Genomic DNA, 22702 nt, shown 5'->3' on the forward strand with positions numbered 1-22702 from the left:
CCAACATTTATAATACTGGGTTTTTCTTGACTGAGAAAGCCCCTCATCTGTCCTTTGATTCTAAATAACTTTGCTGGATAAAGTAATCTTGGTTGTAGGTCCTCAGTTCTTATCACTTTGCCAGTTCCTTCAAGCCTGCAAAGTTTCTGCTAAGAAACTGGCTAACAGTCTTATGGGCGATCCCTTGTAATAGCTTTTCTCTTGCTGCATTTAAATTTTGGTCTTTAAGCTTTGACATATTAGGATGTGTCTTGGTGTGTGGGCTTGTTTAGAACTCTGCACTTCCTGTATGTCTATTTCCTTTACCAGATTAGGGGAGTTTTCTGTCATTATTTCAAATAGGTCCTTAATTTATTAATCTTTTTCCTTTTTTTTCTGGTACCTCTATGATGAGAATGTTTTTATACTTGATGTTGTACCAGAGAGCTTTATACTATTTCAATTTTTTTAAATTATTTTTTTATACTACTGTTCCATTTGGATGTTTTCTTCTACTTTATCTTCTAAATTGCTGATTCAATCCTCTGCTTCATCTAATCTGTTGAGTCCCTCTAATATATTCTTTATTTCAGATGTTGTACTCTCCTTTTTTGACTAGTCTTTTGTTGTTGTGGTTTTCCATATATAATTTGTTTTTTATCAGTTTATTGATGGTCTCACTGAGAATATTTATTCTTCCCCTAAGTTCATTATAACCAGTGTATTGAACTCAGCATCTGGTAGATTGCTTGTGTCCATTTTATTTAGTTCTTTTTTCTGGAGCTTTGTTTTGTTCCTTCATAGGTAATATGTATCTTTGTCTCCCCATTTTGGCTGCCTCCCTGTGTTTGTTTCTGTACTTTGAGTGGGGTTGCTCTGTCTCCCCATCTGAGTGACCTCAGTAGGTACAGCATTATTTACAGTAGCCAAGATATAGAGATATAGATATGGATGAATGGATAAAGAAGTGGTACATATGTACAATGGATAGACCTAGAGGTTATTGTGCTGAGTAGAGTAAGTACGACAAAGACAAAGGCTGTGTGATTTCACTTACATGTGAACTCTAAGGAACAGAATAAAACAAATAAACTGAAATAGAGAACATTTTGAGGGTTGACAAATGAGAAGGGCATTAGGGTTGGGTAAAAAAGAAGAAGGATTAAGAAGTACACACTGTTATTTATAAAATAGTCATGGGATATAAAGTATAGCATAAAGAATATAATTAGTAATATAACAACTATGTATGGTGTCAGGTGGGTAGCAACTTTACTGGTGTCATCACTTTCAAAATTATAAACATCTATTCACTATGTTGTACACCTGAAACAAATATAATATTGTATTTCTAATGTAATTCAAAAATAAAAAATACCTTAAATTGAAAACAAGTTGTGTAGTAGGGATAGAAGCAACTTTGCATAAGAGGCTATTATTCTCTGTATTATTATTATTTTTTTTGCTTACACTAATCACATACCTCGCATACCTTACATACCTCACTAGTTGCAGTTTTTTAAACTTCGAACATATCTATGTTTTATTGTATTGTAAAATAAAATAAATTCCACACAAGTGAAACAAAATATTTTAAAATGTAGAAACCATAATCCCATTATTTTTATTGTTAATTAAGGTGATATAGTTTGCATTTTAATATGAAAAATGAAGATTGAAAAAAGAATTACAAATATTTATAAATTATTCATTTAAGCAACTATTCTAAACAGTAACTTTTACACATGTAACTTTTTTAAAAGTTAAATTTATTAGTGTGACATCGGTTGATAAAATTATATACATTTTTAGAGTATTACAGTCATTCTGTAATACATTATATGATCATTGCATTGTGTTGCATTACTCAAAGTTAAATCTCCTTCCATCAGCTTATGTGTAACCTTATCTACCTCTCTCATCCCCCTTCAGTAAACTAATAACTTTGTCTATAATAATGAATCTCTGTTGGCCTTGTTTGTTAGTTGCTTTAAGTTTTATATTGCACTATGAGTGAAATCATATGGTCCTTACCTACATAAAAAGTATATTGCATTCTGTATTCAACATCCAAAGTTAAATCTCTGTCACACTATATTTGACCCCCTTTACTCTTATTCATCTCCTCCTCCTCCTTATCTCTGGTCACTAAAGTATCATTCATGTCCAACAGTCTCTGTTTGCCTTGTTCATATCTTCCTTTCAGTTTTACCCAACATATTGCTGGATAACATATGTTGTCATCCAACATATAAATCATCTGGTTCTCAGCTTTTCTGTCTGATTTATTTCTCTTGTCATGATAATCTCAAGATCAATCCATGTTGTCGCAAATGTCAGCGTTTCATCTTTTCTTATGACTGAGTAATACTCCATTGTGTGTATATATACCACACCTTCTTTATCCAGTCATCTGTCGAAGGACAACTTCAGTTGTTTCCATGTTATGGCCACCGTAAATAATGCTGCAATGAACATCAGGTGCATATATGTTCAAAGATAAATGTTTTTAAATTCTTTGGGTAGATACCCAAAAGAGGGAATGCTCAGTCACATGATAATTCTATGCTTAATTTTTTGAGGAATCTCTGTACCGTTTTCCACAGTAGCTGTCCCAGTTTATATTCCCACGAGCAGTGTGTGAGGGTTCCTTTTTCTCCACAACCTCTCCAACACTTATCACTAGTCCTGTCATTACAGCTGATGTAACAGGTGTAAGGTAAGTATCTCATTGTGGTTTTGATTTGCATTTCCCGAATAGCTGGTGAGGCTGAGCATCATTTTGTACATCTGCTGGCCATTTGTATGTCTTGGGAGAAGTGTCTGTTCAGGTCCTCCGCCCATTGTAATCGATTTTTGTTTGTTGTTGTTTATTGTTGAGTTCTTTGTATAGTTGGATATTAGGGCTTATCAGAGGCATTGTTTGCAAATACCTTCTCCCATTCAGATGGTTGCATTTTTGTTTGTTGATGGTTCTTCTATGCAATTTATTGTTTCAGGTCTTATATTCAGGTCCTTGATCTATTTAGAGTTAATTTTTGTGTATAGTGACGTACAGCAGTCTGGTGGTGTTCTTGTACATGTGGCTTTTTCTGTTTTCTCAGCACCATTTATTGAAGAGCCTTTCTTTTATTCAGTGTTTTCACTCACTTATTGAAAATTATTTGCATATGTATGTATACGTATATATACACACGCCCACGTGTTTCATAATTTAGAATGCTACTCACAGAATGTAATATGATTCTAACCTTTTATAATTGTGAAAATATTTATGGAGAAACTAGTCACGCCAGAGTAGGTAGACAGAAATGACTAAGTGATTGTAAAGCATTCATCTTTTATCTAAAATAAAACAAGTGATGCTGTTTTTATTTTTAATGGGTTAAAAAAAAATTTATATGAGTTTCTTTGAACCAAACTGATGACAATTGCTAGGATGCAAAATCTCAGTGGACAGGCTTTCCTTGGGCTTGTGAGGTTTAGCATGTGACCGTTTTTTTCACCCAAACTTTCCTCTTTTGGTTGTAAATCAGTTTGAAGAATGCATTTATGACCAGCCTCTCGATCGTATAATGTCGTCGGTCCCATGGTGCTAGGAAGGCCCATTCCTAGGAAGTCTTAGTGTCATCATTTGTCTTGCAGAAAAGGTGGAACACTTGGGATGTGGCAAGACTGTAACATGGATGAATTGAAATCCAGTTCAAGTCTTTCTCAAAAGAGAAAGGCAGGTAAATGGGAGGCAGTCAGGTCTTATGGGTATTTATTAAGAAAAAAAAAGTGAGGAATACATCGAACCTGAACACTACATCGTGTTCCAATTTTGCTGTCTGTTTCTCTTTTCTGTACTTTGCATCTGGTATAACATTTACTTACAGTTTGAGGGCACACCATACACCTCATTGTCTTTCACAGTCTGCCATGCGGTGGGTACCCATTTACTGTTGTTGTATTATGCTCTTGCAGTGATGATGATAATGTTGTGTTGGTGGTGTTGATGGGTGGTGGTGGTGGTGGTGGTGGTGGTGGTGGTGGTGGTGATTATGGTCCACCTACTTCCCGTTGGAAGTATTCAAGTGTCATTCATTATTAATCCAGTCCCCGCTAATTGCATGCTTGGGAAGTGTAACTTTAAGGTTTATTGAGGGCCAAGGCTGTAAAATATTTAGAAGCCAGGAGGACAGTAAGAGTTTCATAAGTAAGTTTCCTGTGCCTCTGCAGCCATTATAGAGAGCTTTTTACTTTTTACTGTTTTCCCTCCATATCCACTTCAGCTCCCATCTGAGTTAATTTAGTTAGTAGTCTCTTTTAGGTTAGGGGGTAGGCACGTTTCCATAGTTGGGTTCTAGTGTTTACATGTAAAATTCCTTTTCAAGATTTCTTTCCTGCTGACGGCCTACAACTTCCTTTGGTCTTATTCTGTCTCTTTTTACTCATTCACAAATAACCAACATATTAGGACAAACCACTTCCTTTTAACTTCTCAAAAAAGCACACATCCCTTTCCTTCCTTCTTCAGTAACATTTCCTTCAAAATTTCAAAAGAGAAGACATAAAAAGAATATTACCGATAACACAAAGGTTACCTAATACATCTTTAGCAATTGTATTAACCGTTGGGCTGTATAAGGACTCGGTTTGAGAAGAGCCCAAAGAACAAGTATGACTATTATTATGATTGATTACTATCAGGCAGGTAAGTAAAGACAATCAAACAAATGATTTTTAAGTTCACCATCAATTTGTAGGTCTACTGGCGTTGTTGATGTCTCAGGATAGCCATCTGCCTCTAGCGTCGACAGCTTCTCATCTTTGAAGAGTCCTTTGGTGTCCGCTTTGGGCAGAGGCTAGATGTCCATTTGTGGTTAGGCACCTGATAAGGTCCCTTACTTCAACGTTGGAGAGTGTCTTTAATTGATGTCTCTTCCAACAGACCCAGTCTCCTGGTTGTGAGTAGTGGTCTTTGAAGTCTTTGTCTCCCAGGAGCACTCTGTGAAATTAATCAGTTACTCACTTATCAGTTGATAAGTCCTTGACAACGTACAACGTCTCCTTTTACTAAGGTTGGTTCATATGTCCCTTCATCCAGTCTGACTGGAGACTGTTTCATTAGGAGAAGGGCTGTGTTTACCAAAAAGAGTAGATCTTAGGTTTCTGAGAAGTAGTATAGCCAGGGTAGAGTAAAAGGTCCTAGAAATTTACCAAGTTTAGTTTTAATTATACCATTTGTACTTTCCACCAATCCAGAGAACAGGGGTGAATAAGCACGGTGAAAATGCTGTAGAATAGGCCAAATGTTACAGATGGGTTGCATTATTTGCCCAGCGAAACGAGTCCCTCGGTCACTGTGTAGCTCAGAGGGAATTCCTCAATTGGGATTTTTTTTCCCCCTATAATCATTTGCCTACCATTAAGGCTGCTGCTGTCCTGCAAGGGAATCCCTCAAGCTAGTGAGAAAACATTCAAGTCATAACTAACGCATATTTGTATCCTTTTTCCTTTGGAAAAATCCAATTACCATACCTGAGATGGACGTAAAAGAAGTGACGATATCCTTGGGACCCATGGAGCGATTTTCCAGGGTTACGTTTTGGAAAGATAGAGCATCTGCTATATACTTTATGAGCTACAATAGGAGAAGGTTTCCAGTAATATTGTTTACTGGGAAACATGAAATCATCTTTTCAGGACCCCGATGTGTTTGCTCGTGGAGATGTTGAAGGTATAGGCAATCGAGCCCCTACAGGTGAGATTGGTTTCTGACTGGGTCTGTCTGCGTCAAAGGTTCGCCCTTTTTGTTGCTATATCCTCTTTTCTTTTTCTGCAGCTGTCTGTTGGTAATAGGGAGCAAGAAACATTCTCAGATCTGGATAATTTTGGTTGCTTATTGCTGTTTGCCTAGCTGTAGATTCATCTAAGTTGTGGCTGTTGTGTCTGCTGTTGTTTTTCTTCCGTGGCAGCTTTAGAAGGTCCTGGAATCTTGACAGTTTCCAGTTGTTTCAGTTACTGTATGACATCTAATAGTTCTGCAGCCTCTGTTTTCCATGCTTTATGGGCTACCTTGAGGACAGGAAGAAGAAGCCTTGCTGTTTCCACAACATTGTAAAGTCGTGAGCTGCACCGGTGGCATGGTGATCATCAGCGTAAATGTTGGCTATTCGATCTTTGGCCAATTGACAAGCTCGAATTAGAGCAATTAATTTAGCTTGTTGGGGACCTCTTATTCCGGTGACCAAGAACTATCAGTTTTGCCCACCGTGGAGGTTATTGCATATCTATCTCACTTGGAAATGTCCTGGTTCATCTTCCAGAGAAGATCCATCAGTAAACCAAATTAAGTCAGTGTTATCAATTGGTGTTTCCATGTAAATCATTTCTAGGAAGAATAAGGTGGTCAAGTAAGCAGAACACGATCTTGGGTATCTTCATTGTGTTACATCAGACTAAAGTAATATTAGGCACAGAAAGCAGGAGTACTTGCTAAGACGCACAGAAGTGCCTTTAAATATTTTTTTGTTTGTTTGCATTACACGGCTATAGCAGAGATGGCTGTCATGTGGGGTCTTTAATGGCTGACCATAATGTCTTATACAGGTCTATGATGATCTCTATGCTTTTGAGTTAAAACTCCTAAAGCATTTTCTTTATTTTCACATATAAAAAGGAAGACAGTTTAAAGTGGCAACTTTAAATAATACTTCCTCTAGAGCTTCTTCAGCTTGTTTCCCTTTGGGGTTCCATTGAATTGGATCAGGTTGATCTGATTTATAGAGAGATATATGGAGGCCGGGCCATGAATCTGGAACCCAGTTGTGACAGCGCCCAGTCAGACTTAGAACCCTCTTAGCTGCTTTTTTTTTGTTTCCTAGCTCTTGGAAGAGGAAAGGGTAAGAGTCCTTTGAGTCTTTCAGGGTTAATTAGTTGCCCAGTTTAGGTATTAGATAACCAAGGTATTTTACTTGGGGTAAACAGAATTCTTTGAGACCCTGTGTCCCTTTACGGTAGCTATTATAGGTAGCTATTACTTGGGAGTCTAATATATCCTAGAAGCCTAAAAGTAAATCACCCACATATTGGGTTAGACTAGAATTTCTGGGAAATTTAATATTGTTCAAATGAGCCCGTCGTGTCTGAGAAAAATAAGTAAGATTCTCTGTGTATCCCTGAGGCATTACTGTCCAAGTAAACTTGTGCTCTCTCCAGGTGCAGCAGAGGCATTTCCTGTCTCTCAGTCTTTCTCTCCCTTCCTCTACCCTCTGCATCTACCTCTGCCCCTCCCTCTCCCTTTCTCTTTTTACAGGAATAGTGAGAAGGCACTTACATAAATCTATCACCAAAAAAGACTGTCAGTCCAGAGGAACAGCTGATAATAGGCTATGTGTGTTTGGAACCACAGGATGTCTTGGAGTAACTATTTTATTTATAGCTATAAGATCCTGTACAAATCTCCATCCTTTCCCACTGGTTTTCTTTACTGGAAGGGTAGGACCAGACCTAGAAGGGGCTCGTACGTGGAATTATAAGCCCCCTTTAAAAAGTAATCTTGTAAAATGGGCTTGGTTCCAGCTTGTGCATAAAAAGGATATTATTGGTGACTAGAAAAGGCACAAAGTTGCACTGGAAAGTCTGTAACATACATCAAGTCAGTCTCAAGATTAGTTTCCTCTTGTGGAGTTTTCTTTAAAGTCATTGTTTACCCAGTTGGTTCAGTATCTGATTCTCCCTTCTGGGAAAAGGCTATTTGGGTGTCATAGGTTTCAAGAGTCTCACCTTTGTCTACTGGTCTGGGGCAGATACGACTGATGAAAATACATGATGCTCTGTAACATTCCGTAGCTGGAAGGGAACAGACATTTGGTGGATTAGATGTCCCCACCATTTGTGCAGAAGCTTAGACTGAGGGAGAGGGCAACTTAATTGGGTAGGGTTAAGAATGAGTAAAATAGCTCCGGTATGTACAAGGGCCTTTGGAGCTTCCTCTTTTATTGTAATTTCAATTTCTCCTGAGGTATTATTAGTAAGGAGAAGAGAAAGGCCCTCACAGAGTCCTGGGAGCAGCCCAGTGCTTGCTTCTAAAGCCCATTTCAGTTTTCTACAATCCTTCTTAAGGTGACCTGACCTTTTGTAATTAGAACAGACTCCTCTCTCCCCTTGTCTAAAAAAGACCTAATGGGAAGTTCTGACCTCACTGTTTAATTGCTGAAGCTGTAAGTTCATGATTTAGGCAGGTTTATGATTTTCTCTCTTTTGAATAGTTTTAAGTAGCTGATCAGCAGAAATGCCAGTTCATCAGTGTGCGTGCTGACCAGTTTAATTTACGCTGCTTAATCAGAGTTACAGACTCTTCATGTCATTTTCCCAAATGCTGAATTTAGTGAAGGATCATTTTGATAACCCTTGAAACTACCGGGAAACACACCTGGTGGATATTGTTTGACATTTTTTTTCCCCCAGAACATTCAAAGAAATCAAGCACGGCTTCCTCAGGCTGTTTTTTACATCACTGGACCTTGGTCCAGTCCATTTTCTGAGGAAGAACCTTAGGTATGGCTTGGTAAAGGCAGAAGGCCAGTTCACTGAATTTTTTCCAGTGTCCTTCTCTGTGTTTTAGAAAGTCCTCCTCAGCAGTTTCCCAATAAAGCTTATTTTCTCATTCTGTGGCTTTGCTCCCAGAAACTAGTAGGTATGTTAATTGGAATAGGTCAGAATAACCAGGATCATATATTCTAACAGTTAAATTGAATCGAGAACCCATCAGGGTCCTAGAGAGGGTCGGTGAAATGTTTCGTTAGATTCTGTAGTTCTGTCCGAAAACGAGGAGAGTAAGTTGTGGCTGGCTCTTACTGTCCTGAGACTGACTGGTTTTGCTCTAAAGGGAGCTGCCAAAATTTCTGTGTTTGTTTTTTTTTCTTCTTGTCTCTTTTGGTCTGTTTTTCTATTCTGAGGTCAGTAGGGATCTGCGGAGAAGTGTAGAAGACAGAGGAGGGGGAGGAGGAAAGGAGAGTTAAGTCTGGACATGAAGTAAGTAAAGGGTACAGCGGGCATTTGGAGAAGAAGGAAAAATGGTGCGCTTCAGAAGCCTTCTTAATTCAGACCGTCTCTAAAAGTTTCCTAACTTCCAAAAGAGAAGAGAGTATCCCCGAGCTCCGTTTCAGAGGCTTTTACTTGGCAGTCGAAGTGAGAAGTTTTGGGGCTTGTTGGTCTTGGAGGCATGATTTCCCACGTTAATTTTAGTCGTCGTCGTCTTCTTCTTCTTCTTCTTCTTCTTCTTCTTCTTCTTCTTCCTCCTCCTCCTCCTCCTCCTCCTCCTCCTCCTCCTCCTCTTCCTCCTCCTCCTCCTCCTCCTCCTTCTCCTCCTCCTCCCCCTCCTCCTCCTCCTTCTTCGAGATGGGCAGAATTCAAACAAATTTCTAGGGATCGTGTAGTTGAAGTGTGCTGCTTGTGGGATGAGCTGCCACCTCCCGAGTTGCTTCAACCTTCTTACTGTCTCGGTTTTTCTCCCCAGCTGTCTAATCCAACTGTGAGAACTCAGAGCGCTAGGTAACCAGCTTTTGTGTGTGCGTCCCCAGACCAGTCAGTTATTTAATTACAGTTGTGTTGGAATTCCCTATGGGGCCCTGCTCGTTTTGAGAGGTACCCTCAGACACCTCCACGTGGATTCTTGGTCACCTAAGAATACCCAAAAATTGAGTGGGAAGGAGTAAGTGGCCCTTATCTTCGGAGCCAAAAGTGTTTACACTTTTATGTGTGCAGCAAAAAAGGTTTTGTTCAGACTCTCAGTAAGTCAGTACAATTGAAAAGTTTACCCCAAATAGAAACCGGCCACCTGCTTCTTTTTTCCTTCTGCCCCTGAGTTACCTCAAGCTTTATCTCTTAGTGTCTTGTTGTTGTTTTCTTTCTTCCTTAATAACAGCTAAAATAAAGTCAGGGCCTTCTTTCTTAAAAAAGGGGAGATCCAGAATCCCAAGAAAAACTCACTCAAGTTCACCATATGCAAAGCAGTGAGCTGGAGGGGTACTCTGGGGCCCCTCTCTGCTGTTACCTAAGAAGGTTCCAGGTTTGAAAGGTAGTCTTGTGTGGTTTTTTTTGGATTCCTTCCCACTGCGCCAGTTAAGAGGTCAACAGAACATCCAGACTGAGAAAAAGTCTTACAATGTTATGTTTTTGTTTTTGTTTTTTTTTTTTTTGATCCAAACTGATGACAAATGCTGGGAAGGGAAGTAGTAAAGGATTGGGAAAATGCTCTTTAAGTGCTGTTCAATTTCAGTTTTTAAGAATTTATCCTAAGTAATGTAATTACAGCTTTTAATTGAAGTCAGATTACCTTTTTGTGATTCGAAGAAATGAATTCAAGTTTTTCTATATTTAACATATGATTATATTTGGGAGAACATTTCCCAGTTTTAATGTATGCCCATCATGTTGTTCTTATGTTTTAACAAAATGTGTAACTTTTTGGTGGGGCTTCCTGATTGTGTTCACTGTTGAAAAATATCCTTCGTTGTATGATATCTTTTTTGGAAGTGAAAAATTATTAACTGCAATATAGTTAAATATAAGATAAAAAGGAAGTCTGAAGGGTTTCAGGGAGCTAAGTGAATCAAATATATGGTAGTGGATGGAAACTGGATTCTGAGTGATTATTACACAATAGAATATGTAGATATCAAATTGTAATGTACACATGAACCTTATATAAATGTGGTAACCAATGTTACCTGAATAAACTTAGAAAAGCTAGAGTATCTAGCTTTATAACTGAAATAGTTGGTGCAAAATTCTTTAAGTTAATTTTATAGGTAAAATATTTTCATGATACCCTTCTTCCTCGTCATATGTTAGCAGGTTTATCATTCTTTTAGTGATTTATAATAAAGATGATTATCTGGATTTTAACTTTTCATGCAGTTTATGGATTTTAGTGCATCACTAAGCCTCTTGTTTATTTTGATGAATTAAGCATGCTTTGCTTTACCCGAGGGTGGTTTCCTGTTACTGTGCATTCAGACTATAATTTTACTAGAAATTCAAGTCGGAAATACTAATGGCAGTTTAATTCATTATGGATTCATTTACAGTACCCGTTGATAACAGTTATTCTGGAAGTAATTTTTTATATCACTGTTGGTGTCAATTTTATATATATTAATAATTGCTACTTAATTAGTATGTGTTTATCAGATTAGAGTGAGAAAATGCTGCTTGTTTTATTTGCTGTTTTTCTAGTAGTCCTTGAATACTTCATTTTGTAGTATAATTGGCATGTGGCATTCATATCCCTTCTTTGTATTTCCACGTAAACATGTTGATGCTGTCTTTCAATAATGTTCTTGCAGTGTTTGGTTTCTAGGCTTAATTACCTGAAGTCAATTTTTTATAAGAAGACTCAACATCACTAGAATATTTGGGGGCAAATAATGAGTATGTGTTTCTGTTAGCTTAAAATATACTTTGCCCCCAAATAATTGATTTTCTGCTTTAAAAATATTTTAATTGATATTTTCTAGACAGGCAAGAAGAAATGAAGAAATGGAGAAAATACATTCTCAGGATACTTTGGGTAAAAGGAGATCAGAACTTTTCACTTTTAAATAATGCTCTTACTGAATAGTGGTTGGAATATACTTTATGACAGGAGTATTTGGATGGGATTACATTGTGAACATCTCGTTAGAGATAATGCAGTTTCCTTTTGTAGTAATACAGTAATCCTTTAAATATGTGAAACGTGAGAAACATGATTCTTTTCTGTAGTTTAGTCAATTAACTTGAGGTTTTGGGATAACCATATAATGAGAATTATATATATTGAAAATGAAAGCATGAGGTATTTAATTTCAATCTCATAATCTTTAGTGTTATAATGTTTACTGGGGTTTTTTTGGTAGTGAATTTTAGTTTTTATAATGTGACTGGTTTTGTGTGTGTGATTTTCATTAATTTTTCCATTATTAGTTTTTCTATAAACTCTTGTTTATGGTTTTAAAGTATAGTGGGATTTTTTCATTTTGCATCTCTTTTTGAATACTTAAAATAACAACATATATTGGTGAAAAAAAGGAAAGCAAATAATCCTTCTTATAGGTTAATAGTGAACTTATCACATGGCTGGCAGAGTTAGAATCAGAAGCTAGGCAAGACTATAAAATAGCTTTACTAGTGGAAAGTATGTCGTTTTAGAAATTAAACTCTGAAATTATTTTTTGTTTTGAAGTTTGTGATTCAGATACTATAAATAGCAATATTTATGGGTTTTTGGTATTGTTTTTAGGTTGCTGGTACGAAATCGAAGCTACTTTTACTGTGATTAATGAACAGAGCAGGAAGGTTGTATGTATTTTAAAGCAGAAAACAAATATATCATTGTAGGAGACAAAACAGAATTGTTTCTGTGACTGACCATGTGTTTATTTGACTTTACTCCTTTGGTGATGGAACATATCCTAGGTATTCTAGACAACTTTTAGTAGGTCCATCTTATATTCTTGTTCTGCTGTTTTGGATTTCTGTAAGAGAACACACCCTGTACAATGGAAATAAATGCACACTTGCCTTTTGAGTTCTATATTTCATTCATTTTTTAGTGGCTATTCACCATGTAAAATATTCTGAAACAAACCAAATTCTTCATGTCTCCCCCTAGTTTTTAAATGAGAGATAGTTTTCATATATTAGTTTCAGGTTTATAATAGTGAATCTGTATTCATGTATATTGCAAAATGTTTATCATCTAAGTGTGGTTATTATCTGTAGTCATAGTTTTTTTCTTGTAATGAGAGCTTTAAAGAGCTACTCTTAGCAACTTTCGTATATAATATTATTAACTTATAGTTGTCATGCTCTACATTATAGTCCAAGGATTTATATCATCTATCTTGCCACATCTGCCCTGCATCTGTTCCTCTATACCTGTGAGCTTGGTGTCTTTTAAAAAAAAGTCTTTGCATTTAAATTTTTTAAAAATTTAGATTCCATAGATTCCATGTGTAAGTGAGATTGATCATGAGGTTTTTGTCTCCCTTATTACTAATTTCAAGTAGCTTAATGCCTTCAAGGTTTATCTATATGTCGTAAATGGTAAAATTTCCTTTTTATGGATTAATAATATTTCATAATATTCCATGTATATCATGTTTCCTTTAGGCATTTGTTCATCAGTGGACACTTAGGTTGCTTCCAGATAAGTCTAATGTAAATATTGCTACTATTATCATGGGGGTACATTTTTTTTTTTGAGTTAGTTATATTTGTTTTCTTTGAATAAATACCTAGTAGTGGAATTGCTGAATTATGTGGTAGTTGAGTTTTTAATTTTGAGAAACCTCTAGAATGTTTTCATAGTGGCTTCACCAGTTCACATTTTCATCAACAGTATACAAAGGTTCCGTTTCCCTTCATCCTCAGCAATACTTGCTGTTTTTTTCTTTTATTTTTAGTAATAGCCATTTTAACAGGTATGAAGTGATACCCATTGTGGTTTTGATTTGTGTTTCTCTAATAGTTCATGTTCAGTACCTCTAATTTTTACCTGTTAGTTATCCGTATGTCCTCTTTTAAAAAATATCTATCTGGACCTTCTTTTTTGAAAGCAACTCTTTATTTATTAATTTTTTTGCTGCTGAGGTAATGAGCTTTTTATGTATTGACTGTTAACCCTCATGAGATATGATTTGTAATTTTTTTCCTCATTTGCCATGTTGCTTTTTTATTTTGTTGGTGGTTTCCTTTGCTCTTTGCAGAAGCTTTTTTAATTTGATATATTTCTACCTGTTTATATTTGCATTTGTTGTCTTTTTTGTTGTTGTCAAGCTTTGATGTCAGGATGCAAGATTTTTGCTCTTTGAAAATATTTGATGTTTTATGTTGTCTTGCGTTTGGAACAGTAAACCAGTAGTTTTCCTAATGGTTTCAAAGTTTTTACTCCTCCAGACAGGTTTCACTGTACTATCTAGAATACTGACAGATTAAATGTAGACTGAGTAATTTGAATTATACACAGCTCTTAGCTTTTGTGGGTTTTACTACAATAATATTATTGAAATACTCTCATTGAAATACTGTCATTTATTTTGAATTTGGTTTATTTTCTTTGATAACTTATTCAGGAAGAGTCTATTGTCTCACAATAGATTGTAATAAGGGGCTTCCAAGATAAATTAGACTTAAAATATGGTACAGTATAAAGTATTAACTGTTGGCTGCTATGTAGAAGAAAGCACTTAATTAATAATTAATATTATTTTCTTTTAACAGCACACTTGTTTTAAAACCATTTTGCCATACTCATGAACAGGAAAATAAAAGTAGTAGTCATAGTGTCCAAATGTTGGTTCTTTTCTGAATAAATAATTTTTTCCCAGTTTTAGTTTATTATTAACTTTTAATTTTTAGTGAAATTATACGGAGTTTCAAGAAATACTGCACAGAATTCCCATACATCAATGAAACAGTTTCCTTCATGGTATTATTTATAACTATAATATAATAACAACCAGGATTTTTTTTTGAGCATTGTTTCCTTAGTGTTTTCATCATACATTATTGGCTTCCAGTCAGTATTTAGTATCTGAAAAAAGTTTTTGCATTGGAATGACCAAATTTATGTTAGTAGTTTATCCATTTCAAAAATTGTTTTAAACTTTATGTTTTTAAAATGCACCACCTATAGGTGAGCCTAAATTTTTTCTCAAGTACTGTATTATTTTTATAGTGCTAAAAAATACCTTACATAATATTATTTTAACCTTTTAAATGTCCATAGCATTCAGTGGCATTAAGTATATTCATAATTATGTTGTACAACTGTTAGCACTGCCCATTTCCCCAAATTCTCATCATCACATATAAAAACTGTATACCCATTTAACAACTTTCCATTTCTGTTTTCCTCCACCCCCAGGTACCATACCCTCTCTTCTACTTAGGTTTTATGATTTTGACTATAATTGAAATCATATTTTTTCTTATATGTCTGCTTTTTTTCAATTAGCATAATATTTTTATGGTTCATCTACATTCCTAGCAGATACTAGAATGTGATTTCCTTTTATGCTGCATAGTATTCCTTTATGTGTATGTAATACAGTTTATCTGTTCGTCTCTTAATAGACATTTGAGTTTTTTTAATTGTTGTTGATTATGAATAAAGCTGCTGTGAACATTTATTTACAAGTATCTGTCTTCCTTCCAGTTTTTTGAAGATTTACCTAGGAATGTAATTGCTAAATTGCGTGATTGATCCATGCATCCATCCGTCCGTCCATTTATCCATCCATCCGTGTGTCTGTCTATCATCTATTTGTATTTTTTTAGGGTCTAAATGAAAGCTTTTTAAAGAAGGGAAAAAGCAAAGACTAGATACTCTGGATAGTAGTAATTCATTAGATTTTTTATTTGCAAAGACAAAAACCCAAGAAAAGGAAAAAACTAATGATTTTAACTTTGTGAGGATTGGTAGTTTTTCACAATGTATGCACATTTTACATTCTCACCAGCAATGCACAGGGTTTCCAGACTCTTCACATATTTCCAACACTTCTTTTTCTTCTTCTTTCTTTTTTTTTTTACACATACAACACCCAGTCTTCCTAGGTGATCTCCCATCCAAGTACTAACCAGGCCCACCCTGCTTAGCTTCCGTGATCAGAGGATCAGATGGGATTGGGCTTGTTCAGGGTTTTTTTTTCATTTTTTATAATAACTGGAATATGTTGACATTACAGTAGGATCTTAATTTGCATTTTCAAATAATTAGTTTTGAGCATCTTTTTATGTGTTTATTGGCCATTAGTTTACACTCTTTGGAGAATTGTCTACATAAATCTTTTGCCTGCTTTTGAATAGGGTTCTTTGTTTTCTTGTTGAGCAGTAGGAGTTCTTTATATACTCTGGATAGTAGTAATTCATTAGATTTTTTATTTGCAAATATTTTCTCCCAGTCTGTAGATTTTCTTTTTACTATCTTGTTTCCTTTGCACAAAATTTTTTAAATTTTTAGATCTCATTTTATTTTTTCTTTTGTTGTTTTCACCCCTGGTATCATATTTGAGAAATCGCTGCCAAATCCAATATTGTCTTTTTCCCTCTGTCTTCTTAGAATTTTCTAGCTTTAGTTAGTTCTTATGTTTACGTCCCTAATCCATTTTTGGATTAATGTTTAGATATCATGTAAAATAAGGGTTCAACTTCATTCATTTTTAAGTGGATATCTAGTTTTCCAAGCACCATTTTGTTTACATGGTTGGCCTGTAGATAATGTAGGGGCTTAACAGGCCTGTTTGTACCACCTGTAGTTTTTCTACCATCTAATAATACTTTCTGTAACCATACTTCTGTTATAATATCAGGTAGCACACATTAGTTTTGTTATTTGAGGCTAGTTGATTAATAATGGGTATATAGTCAATGATTCCACATTGGTTCTACATAGAAACATAGTTCTTAAAACCAGAAGATTTTCTTTCACTAAAGAGGTAGTATTTGGACTATATTATGAACAGCTTGGCAATGTTAACATTAAATATCAATATGTCTACCAAAATTTTATATATGTTTTGTAGAGAAGAATATTTTTTAGTTCCTTTTGAATAATTTGTTACTTAATGTGACCATTGTTGATTAATTGTTGAAAAATTAAAGGAGACTCTGGAAATAGAATGCACATTTACATGAATGGTTAATGGAAATAATTGAAAGGGGCTTTATTCATTTTCTGTTTTACTTAAAAAATTCAAATGCCTCTTGTCTTCTCCATTTGTTTATATAACTGATGATTGTTTAATGAAGTCCAATGTTATTCATTGCTTTTAGTAATTATTACTGTTTTCATCTTTTAATATGACTTGTGTTTTTAGTAATGACTCTGCCTGTAGACAGGTAAATACATGAATGAGTTATGTGTGTTATATATGAAATATATATCTTATATATTATATATTACGTTATATGTTTATATATTTATAATGTAAAATACACATTACTTTATATGTTACATTATGTTATATATTATATAACTGAATATTAGTAACTCAGTAATTTTATTTTATATATTAGATATATGTGAAATATATATTTTGCACATGTATCTGTCTATAGACATAGTTATATTTACATTCTGTGTAGACTCATTTGATGTAGAAGTAGAGCTAATATGTTTTAATATTTCATGAATGACTACATATTTCATACACAATTTATATATATTTTAAGAAGACAGCCATATTATATAGATGATTTAGAACATGGGTTGTTTGATATATATGTAGGGTTACAGTTTTTAAATGTCTCAAAATACAATTTAATTTTGAACAATGTAATTTTAATTTTTCTGTTCCACTTATATCGATTTTTCACAATCTGAGTTTTAGTGGACTCACAAAGTTCAGGTCTTCATTGTTTAAGGGTCAGTTGTATTTTTTATCAGCATTTGAGAATATGTATATGTGAAGGACTGAAAAAGTTTTATGCAGATTTTTAACTGGACAACCTCAACACATTTATTTTCATACCATGCAGATTCAGATGGCCAAGGACATTATCTGTTAATAATAATTTAAATTCCAGTCCTTCAAAGAAGCAGCATTGATAAAATCAATTGCATAAAGAAAAAATGGTTGTCACTCATGCTTTCTGAGATTTTTGGGTTTTGTTTTTCAGAAAGATTTCATGTAATCTTCACTCTCTACACTATGCTTCAATTTAAGTCTATGTCCCGGTTGTCACATAGTAGCAGAGTTAATCTGTCCTTCCATGTTTTATACTTTAGTTCCTCCTTTGCACTGTTATGATCATAGGTTCTATTGAGCATCTTCTTACTGAAGAGTTCATTACATTGCAGTGGAGGGCTTGCTTCAGAGCAGCAGTCCCCAACCTTTTTGGCACTAGTGACTGGTGCTCCTATGATGATCTAATGCCTGATGATCTGAGGTGGAGCTAAGGCTGTGATGCTTGTGCTGGAGAGTGGCTGTAAATACAGATGAAGCTCAGCTCGCTTGACCCCTGCTGTGTGCCTGGTTCCTAACAGGCTATGGAATGGGTGGTTGGAGGCCTTCCTTTCAGATGGTATCTTCCTGCTTAATAATCTTCTTCAGTTCTGCTAGAAATGGGGCAATGGCTTCTTTCTTGGCAGAAGCAACCTTTTGTTTTTCATTCCAAACCTGCTCCTAGATCTGTGCAACCATCCCTTGCAGTAAATGACTTGGTGTCACTTGTTTCAGAGAATCTCTTCTTGAAGTCTTTGTATGGGATCAGTACTTTTTGGTCCAAGATATTGCCTTCTGTTGGAGCATGTTTTCTGTGCATGTGTTCACCCACAAATTGAACGCCTTTTCTATCGTCACTAAGCATGTGTGTGCTGTGGCCATAACTTTTGTATTTTGAGATGCAGTAGCAAAATTTGCATGAACTTCTTACTCTTTCTCCATAATTTCCGAGATAGAAGATTCATCCTTACTGTGTATCTTAGCAACCTCAGTGTGTGTGTGTGTGCGCGCGCACGCGCGCGTGTGTGTGTGTGTGTGTGTGTATAAAGTCAGGAACATCACCATTTTATTTAAAGTAAGAACTTTATACTTGGTGTATTTGAATTGCCAGCATCACTACTCCTGAGCTTTAGGGTCATTATTGAGTAAAATAAGAGTAACTGGGACACAAGCACTGTGGGACCATGTCAGGTGATCTCATAACTGAGTTGACTACTAATGGGCGGGGAGCCTATGGAGGGTGGAGACACTGGATGAAAGGGATGATTAATGTCTCCAGCAGGATGGACCAGGATAGTGCCAGATTTCAATACACTCTTCAGAAAGAACTGCACGCTGCTTAAAATTTAGGAATTGTTTATTTGTGAAATTTCCCATTTTACAATTTTGGATACAACTGCAGAAAATACAAATGTGGATAAGGGAGAACTTATGAATAATTAATCAAACATCTCATTTAAGCCTTTATGAACATAAGTTTTTGTTAACTTGAGTTAACTGAAATATTCAAAGTTTTTCACCTAATAAAAATGGACAGGATAAGTAAAAGTTTCATGGAAACAACTTTGTCACACTGAAATTTCTACACTGGATTTCAAATGATTTTATTTGTTTGGCTACTGTATTTTCATTAAATAACATGATTTCATTATTATATGTTATACCTTAAAAGCCTAAAATACAAAAGTGTATTTTATGCCACTCTAAATTTAGTGTGTTAATATTTTTTCTTTTCTCTTCCAGCATTTTCAGTTAGCTTTGATTGACTGTAATCCCTGTACTCTGTCCAGTTTTGAAAGTAAGTATTTCTAAATACAATATTTTCTTTTGTCTTTTTGAGGAATAGGCTATCTGTAAGACATTTTAAATCATGACCACGAATACCCTTTCTTGGTTATTGAGAACAACATCAGGAGGCATAAGATGACTCAGACTCTTAGGACAGTTGATTTCGGCATGGTTACTTGATAATTATAGATGTCTAGTTTCTCACAGAACTCTTAACACATAGTGGTTGCCTGTGTTTGCTACATATCACTGTAGTTTTAAGTATCTATAGTGTCTGTTTCTTTAAATGGAAAAATTACTTTTTTTCTTAAATGTATTTGAAGATGTGCATATTCTGTAGACCATGACTATTGAATTGAGAAGTATTCAAAGTAAAATTAAAAAAGAGTGGAAAATATATTTTTACTTATGAATAAATTACAAACATATAGTTTATTTAAGTAAATACTTATTACATTTGGAGTTGGCAAGGTGGGTATGTGTACAGTTAATACTTTTGAAAAGATTTTTGTGTTATGAAACTTTCTATGTTGTCCAAAAATGTTTCTGAATAGAATTTAAATTTCAAGACATTTTTATTGCAATACTTTCAATTTACATCTATAATTAAAATTTTCATGGTGAGCATTCCACTAGCTGTATATTTATGCTCTTCCTTCAAAATATGTTTTAGAAAGAAATAGGTTTTTACCTGACAAAAGGTGACATATTTAATGAGATTGTGAGGTCTTAGACATGGGACATGAAACTAAATATGGGGGAATTTCATAGGGTATTAGGGTGCCAGTTAGCTATGACCTTTTCATCCTTGTTTTCTTTAGTAGTTGGATATGATAATGGGAAAATGGGATTTTGTGTGTATCTTTTCACACTCAGTCGCTTTTACCAATAATCTAGTTTCTCTTCAAAAATAAAGAGAAATGAAATTTCTATTAATTGCATTTGTTACAGTAGAGAACCAGGATGGGAAATGCAGTCAGTGAATAGGAAGAAAATGAACAGGTCATTCATATATATGAAACTTTTTGTTGTTATTAGTTGGTTTTTGCTCATTTGTTTTATTATCCAGTTTAGTATTTTCCTCCTCTCTAAAGAAGATACTTTAATTTCATTTCATAACTAATTACTTGTGATGTAAGCCTGATTTAGGCAATAACTTTGTATCAAAAGTTGTTTTATTGTAGGGCTAATTACAAAATTTGGGGCTAATTTTTCTCTTTTATAGGGAAAGAAATTTATGAGTACCTAGTACTGTGTTCTCTAGTAGGGATATAGAGAAGTTCCTAGAAGCTGGGGAACTTACTGGGACAGCTTTATGTTGTACGTAGCACAGGCTCACCGAATCAGAATCTTTAAGAGCTGAGCTTAAGAATTGATAGTTTTTTCATACTTCCTGGTAGTAATTTTGTCTTTAATGCTATTCATGGAGAAAGAATGAGAGAGGTGTGGGTCGGGAGGGAGAGAAAAAGAGACATTTTGGTGTGCTTATTCTATATGAGAAATTTCATGACTATTGTGAGACTTTTGGAAAAAACGCATGTACATAGATATTTTGCATATAATTTTGAAAATTTTTTCTAGTTAGAATTTAACATGAAACAAAAAACACATTTGTCATTGACAGATAATAAATTTCAAGTAAGCCAAAATTTAGTTGTAATAATAATAGCCATTTTGATTACTCATTCATACCTGTCTGGTGATTGGGCATCAGGAAGTGTTTCTAAAAAGAAACAAAAATGTTCTGTCTATGAGTTGTCAGATATACTTGTTTTATTTTTTTGTTAAATGTATTAGAATGATATTGGTTAATAAAATTACATAGGTTACTCTTGCCTTTTAGGTGGTTTGACTTATTTCTTCTTCTTTTTTAAAAAAAGTCTTGTCTTCTGATTCTGAAGAGCCAATGAAAGAAGTCATTCCACTGTGTGTTTTCAGTAATATTGTCCTGATGCATGAATTTTTTCATAAATGTTGTTTATGCAAAATTTGTTATAAAGGAAAAAACATGAAACCTATATAATTTTATTAACATATGACACCCCAGTAATTTTAATAAACAAACTATATTTTTAAAAAAGTTTTATTAATAGTAACTTAAAATATTTTTAAGGTGACAGTATTGAATATTATATGTCAAGATAGATACATTTAAAAGGTTAATGTTGCTGATTTGAAACTTCTTTATTGTTTATTTTTAATGTTTTTTTAAAGTTAGACAAATATTTAGAATTAAATAAGTAGATGAAATATTTAATAAGTTTTAATACTTTAGCATACTCATAATATTTACTAGATTTATTTGTATATTTTATAAAAAATTGCACTTCTCAATCAAATTTATAATGTATAATTTCAATATTTTATGTTTTATTATCTTTTTTGTTTATTACATTAAATTTAGCTGTTTTGTTAACATTCTTTTTTATAATCCTTTGTAGTTCGGTTTCATATTGCCCACTTGTATGAAACCCAGGTAAGTGTTTTAACTTACAGGTACAATAACTAACAACAAACTTCTCATCCATGCTTGACATGAAATTACATAAGTCAAATGTCAGTAAATGTAATTGAGTTTTGGGTAAATACTACTAAATATATTTAATATTTTAATCCTCATTAAATATGTTTGAAATTTTACTTAGTGATAAAATTATATAAGAGCAACGGAGGTGTATAGATTTGTATTTAATATGAGTATAGTTTTTGTATTTACCTTTAATTTCCTGTGATTTAATAAATCCTCTAACACTGCTTGCTATAAAGTAGCAACTATTGATTAGTATGTGTGTTTCTAACCATGAGTCAGCCATCTGTGTGCTGTGAAATGACTACACTTGTTTTTTACCATCCTAATAGTAAAATCTAGTTTTCTTTTAAAAGTATTTGTCTATACTAAGGCACTGTATAGTTTCTTTTGTTTTCCTCTAGTATTGAAATATTTTTAAAACATCTTATTATTTGTAATACAGTGTAGTCATCCTTTGATAGCAGATCATTACTTCAAAATAGGTTTTTCAAACTATTTCAAAGTAATTTTAGAATATTTTTAAATGGCAGATTTTGTTTATTGAATTAAAAACCATAGTTAGAGCCTGCAGTAGAAAATCAGGAAGTTTACAGAAGACTGAAAAAAAATCATGTAGGGTTTAACCTTAATATGAGTTAGCTGAATGAACATTTATTATTTTGATATGAGATGTTACATTTAATAGAATATTTTCAGAGAAAAAACACTTTTTATAATAAAAATTTGTGAGGTCTATCCTTTTGTTTTTAGTTCAAGTGTGAAGGAACAGGGTGGGATAGATGTTACGCAAAATTATACCCCAAAGAAGAAAAATGCTGTCATCTTCCTTTATTTATGTTATAAATGGGTATCGTAAGATAGTTGTGGCTAGTTGCCTAACTCAGCTCATGTAGTTGCCATCAGCATCAGATTTTTATAAGCATCA

At 34.2% G+C, this 22702-nt stretch overlaps 1 protein-coding gene across 10 annotated transcripts in view; it reads left to right on the plus strand.

Annotated features, from left to right (window-relative positions):
* The window catches only part of LOC107502042 (lysine-specific demethylase 6A), a 185351-nt gene that overhangs the window by 74279 nt on the left and 88370 nt on the right, over positions 1 to 22702 (plus strand). For 9 of the 10 annotated variants that reach the window (XM_036235681.1, XM_036235678.1, XM_036235677.1 and 6 more), the window contains 2 exons: positions 19203 to 19257; positions 21689 to 21723. The exons of the other annotated variant lie outside the window; for it this stretch is intronic. In XM_036235681.1, coding sequence (XP_036091574.1) covers positions 19203 to 19257; positions 21689 to 21723 — 90 coding nt within the window. The remainder of the gene's footprint in view (positions 1 to 19202; positions 19258 to 21688; positions 21724 to 22702) is intronic. 10 annotated transcript variants of the gene reach the window in all.

This window comes from Rousettus aegyptiacus, unplaced genomic scaffold, assembly GCF_014176215.1.
Source record: "Rousettus aegyptiacus isolate mRouAeg1 unplaced genomic scaffold, mRouAeg1.p scaffold_m13_p_19, whole genome shotgun sequence".
NCBI lineage: Eukaryota > Metazoa > Chordata > Mammalia > Chiroptera > Pteropodidae > Rousettus > Rousettus aegyptiacus.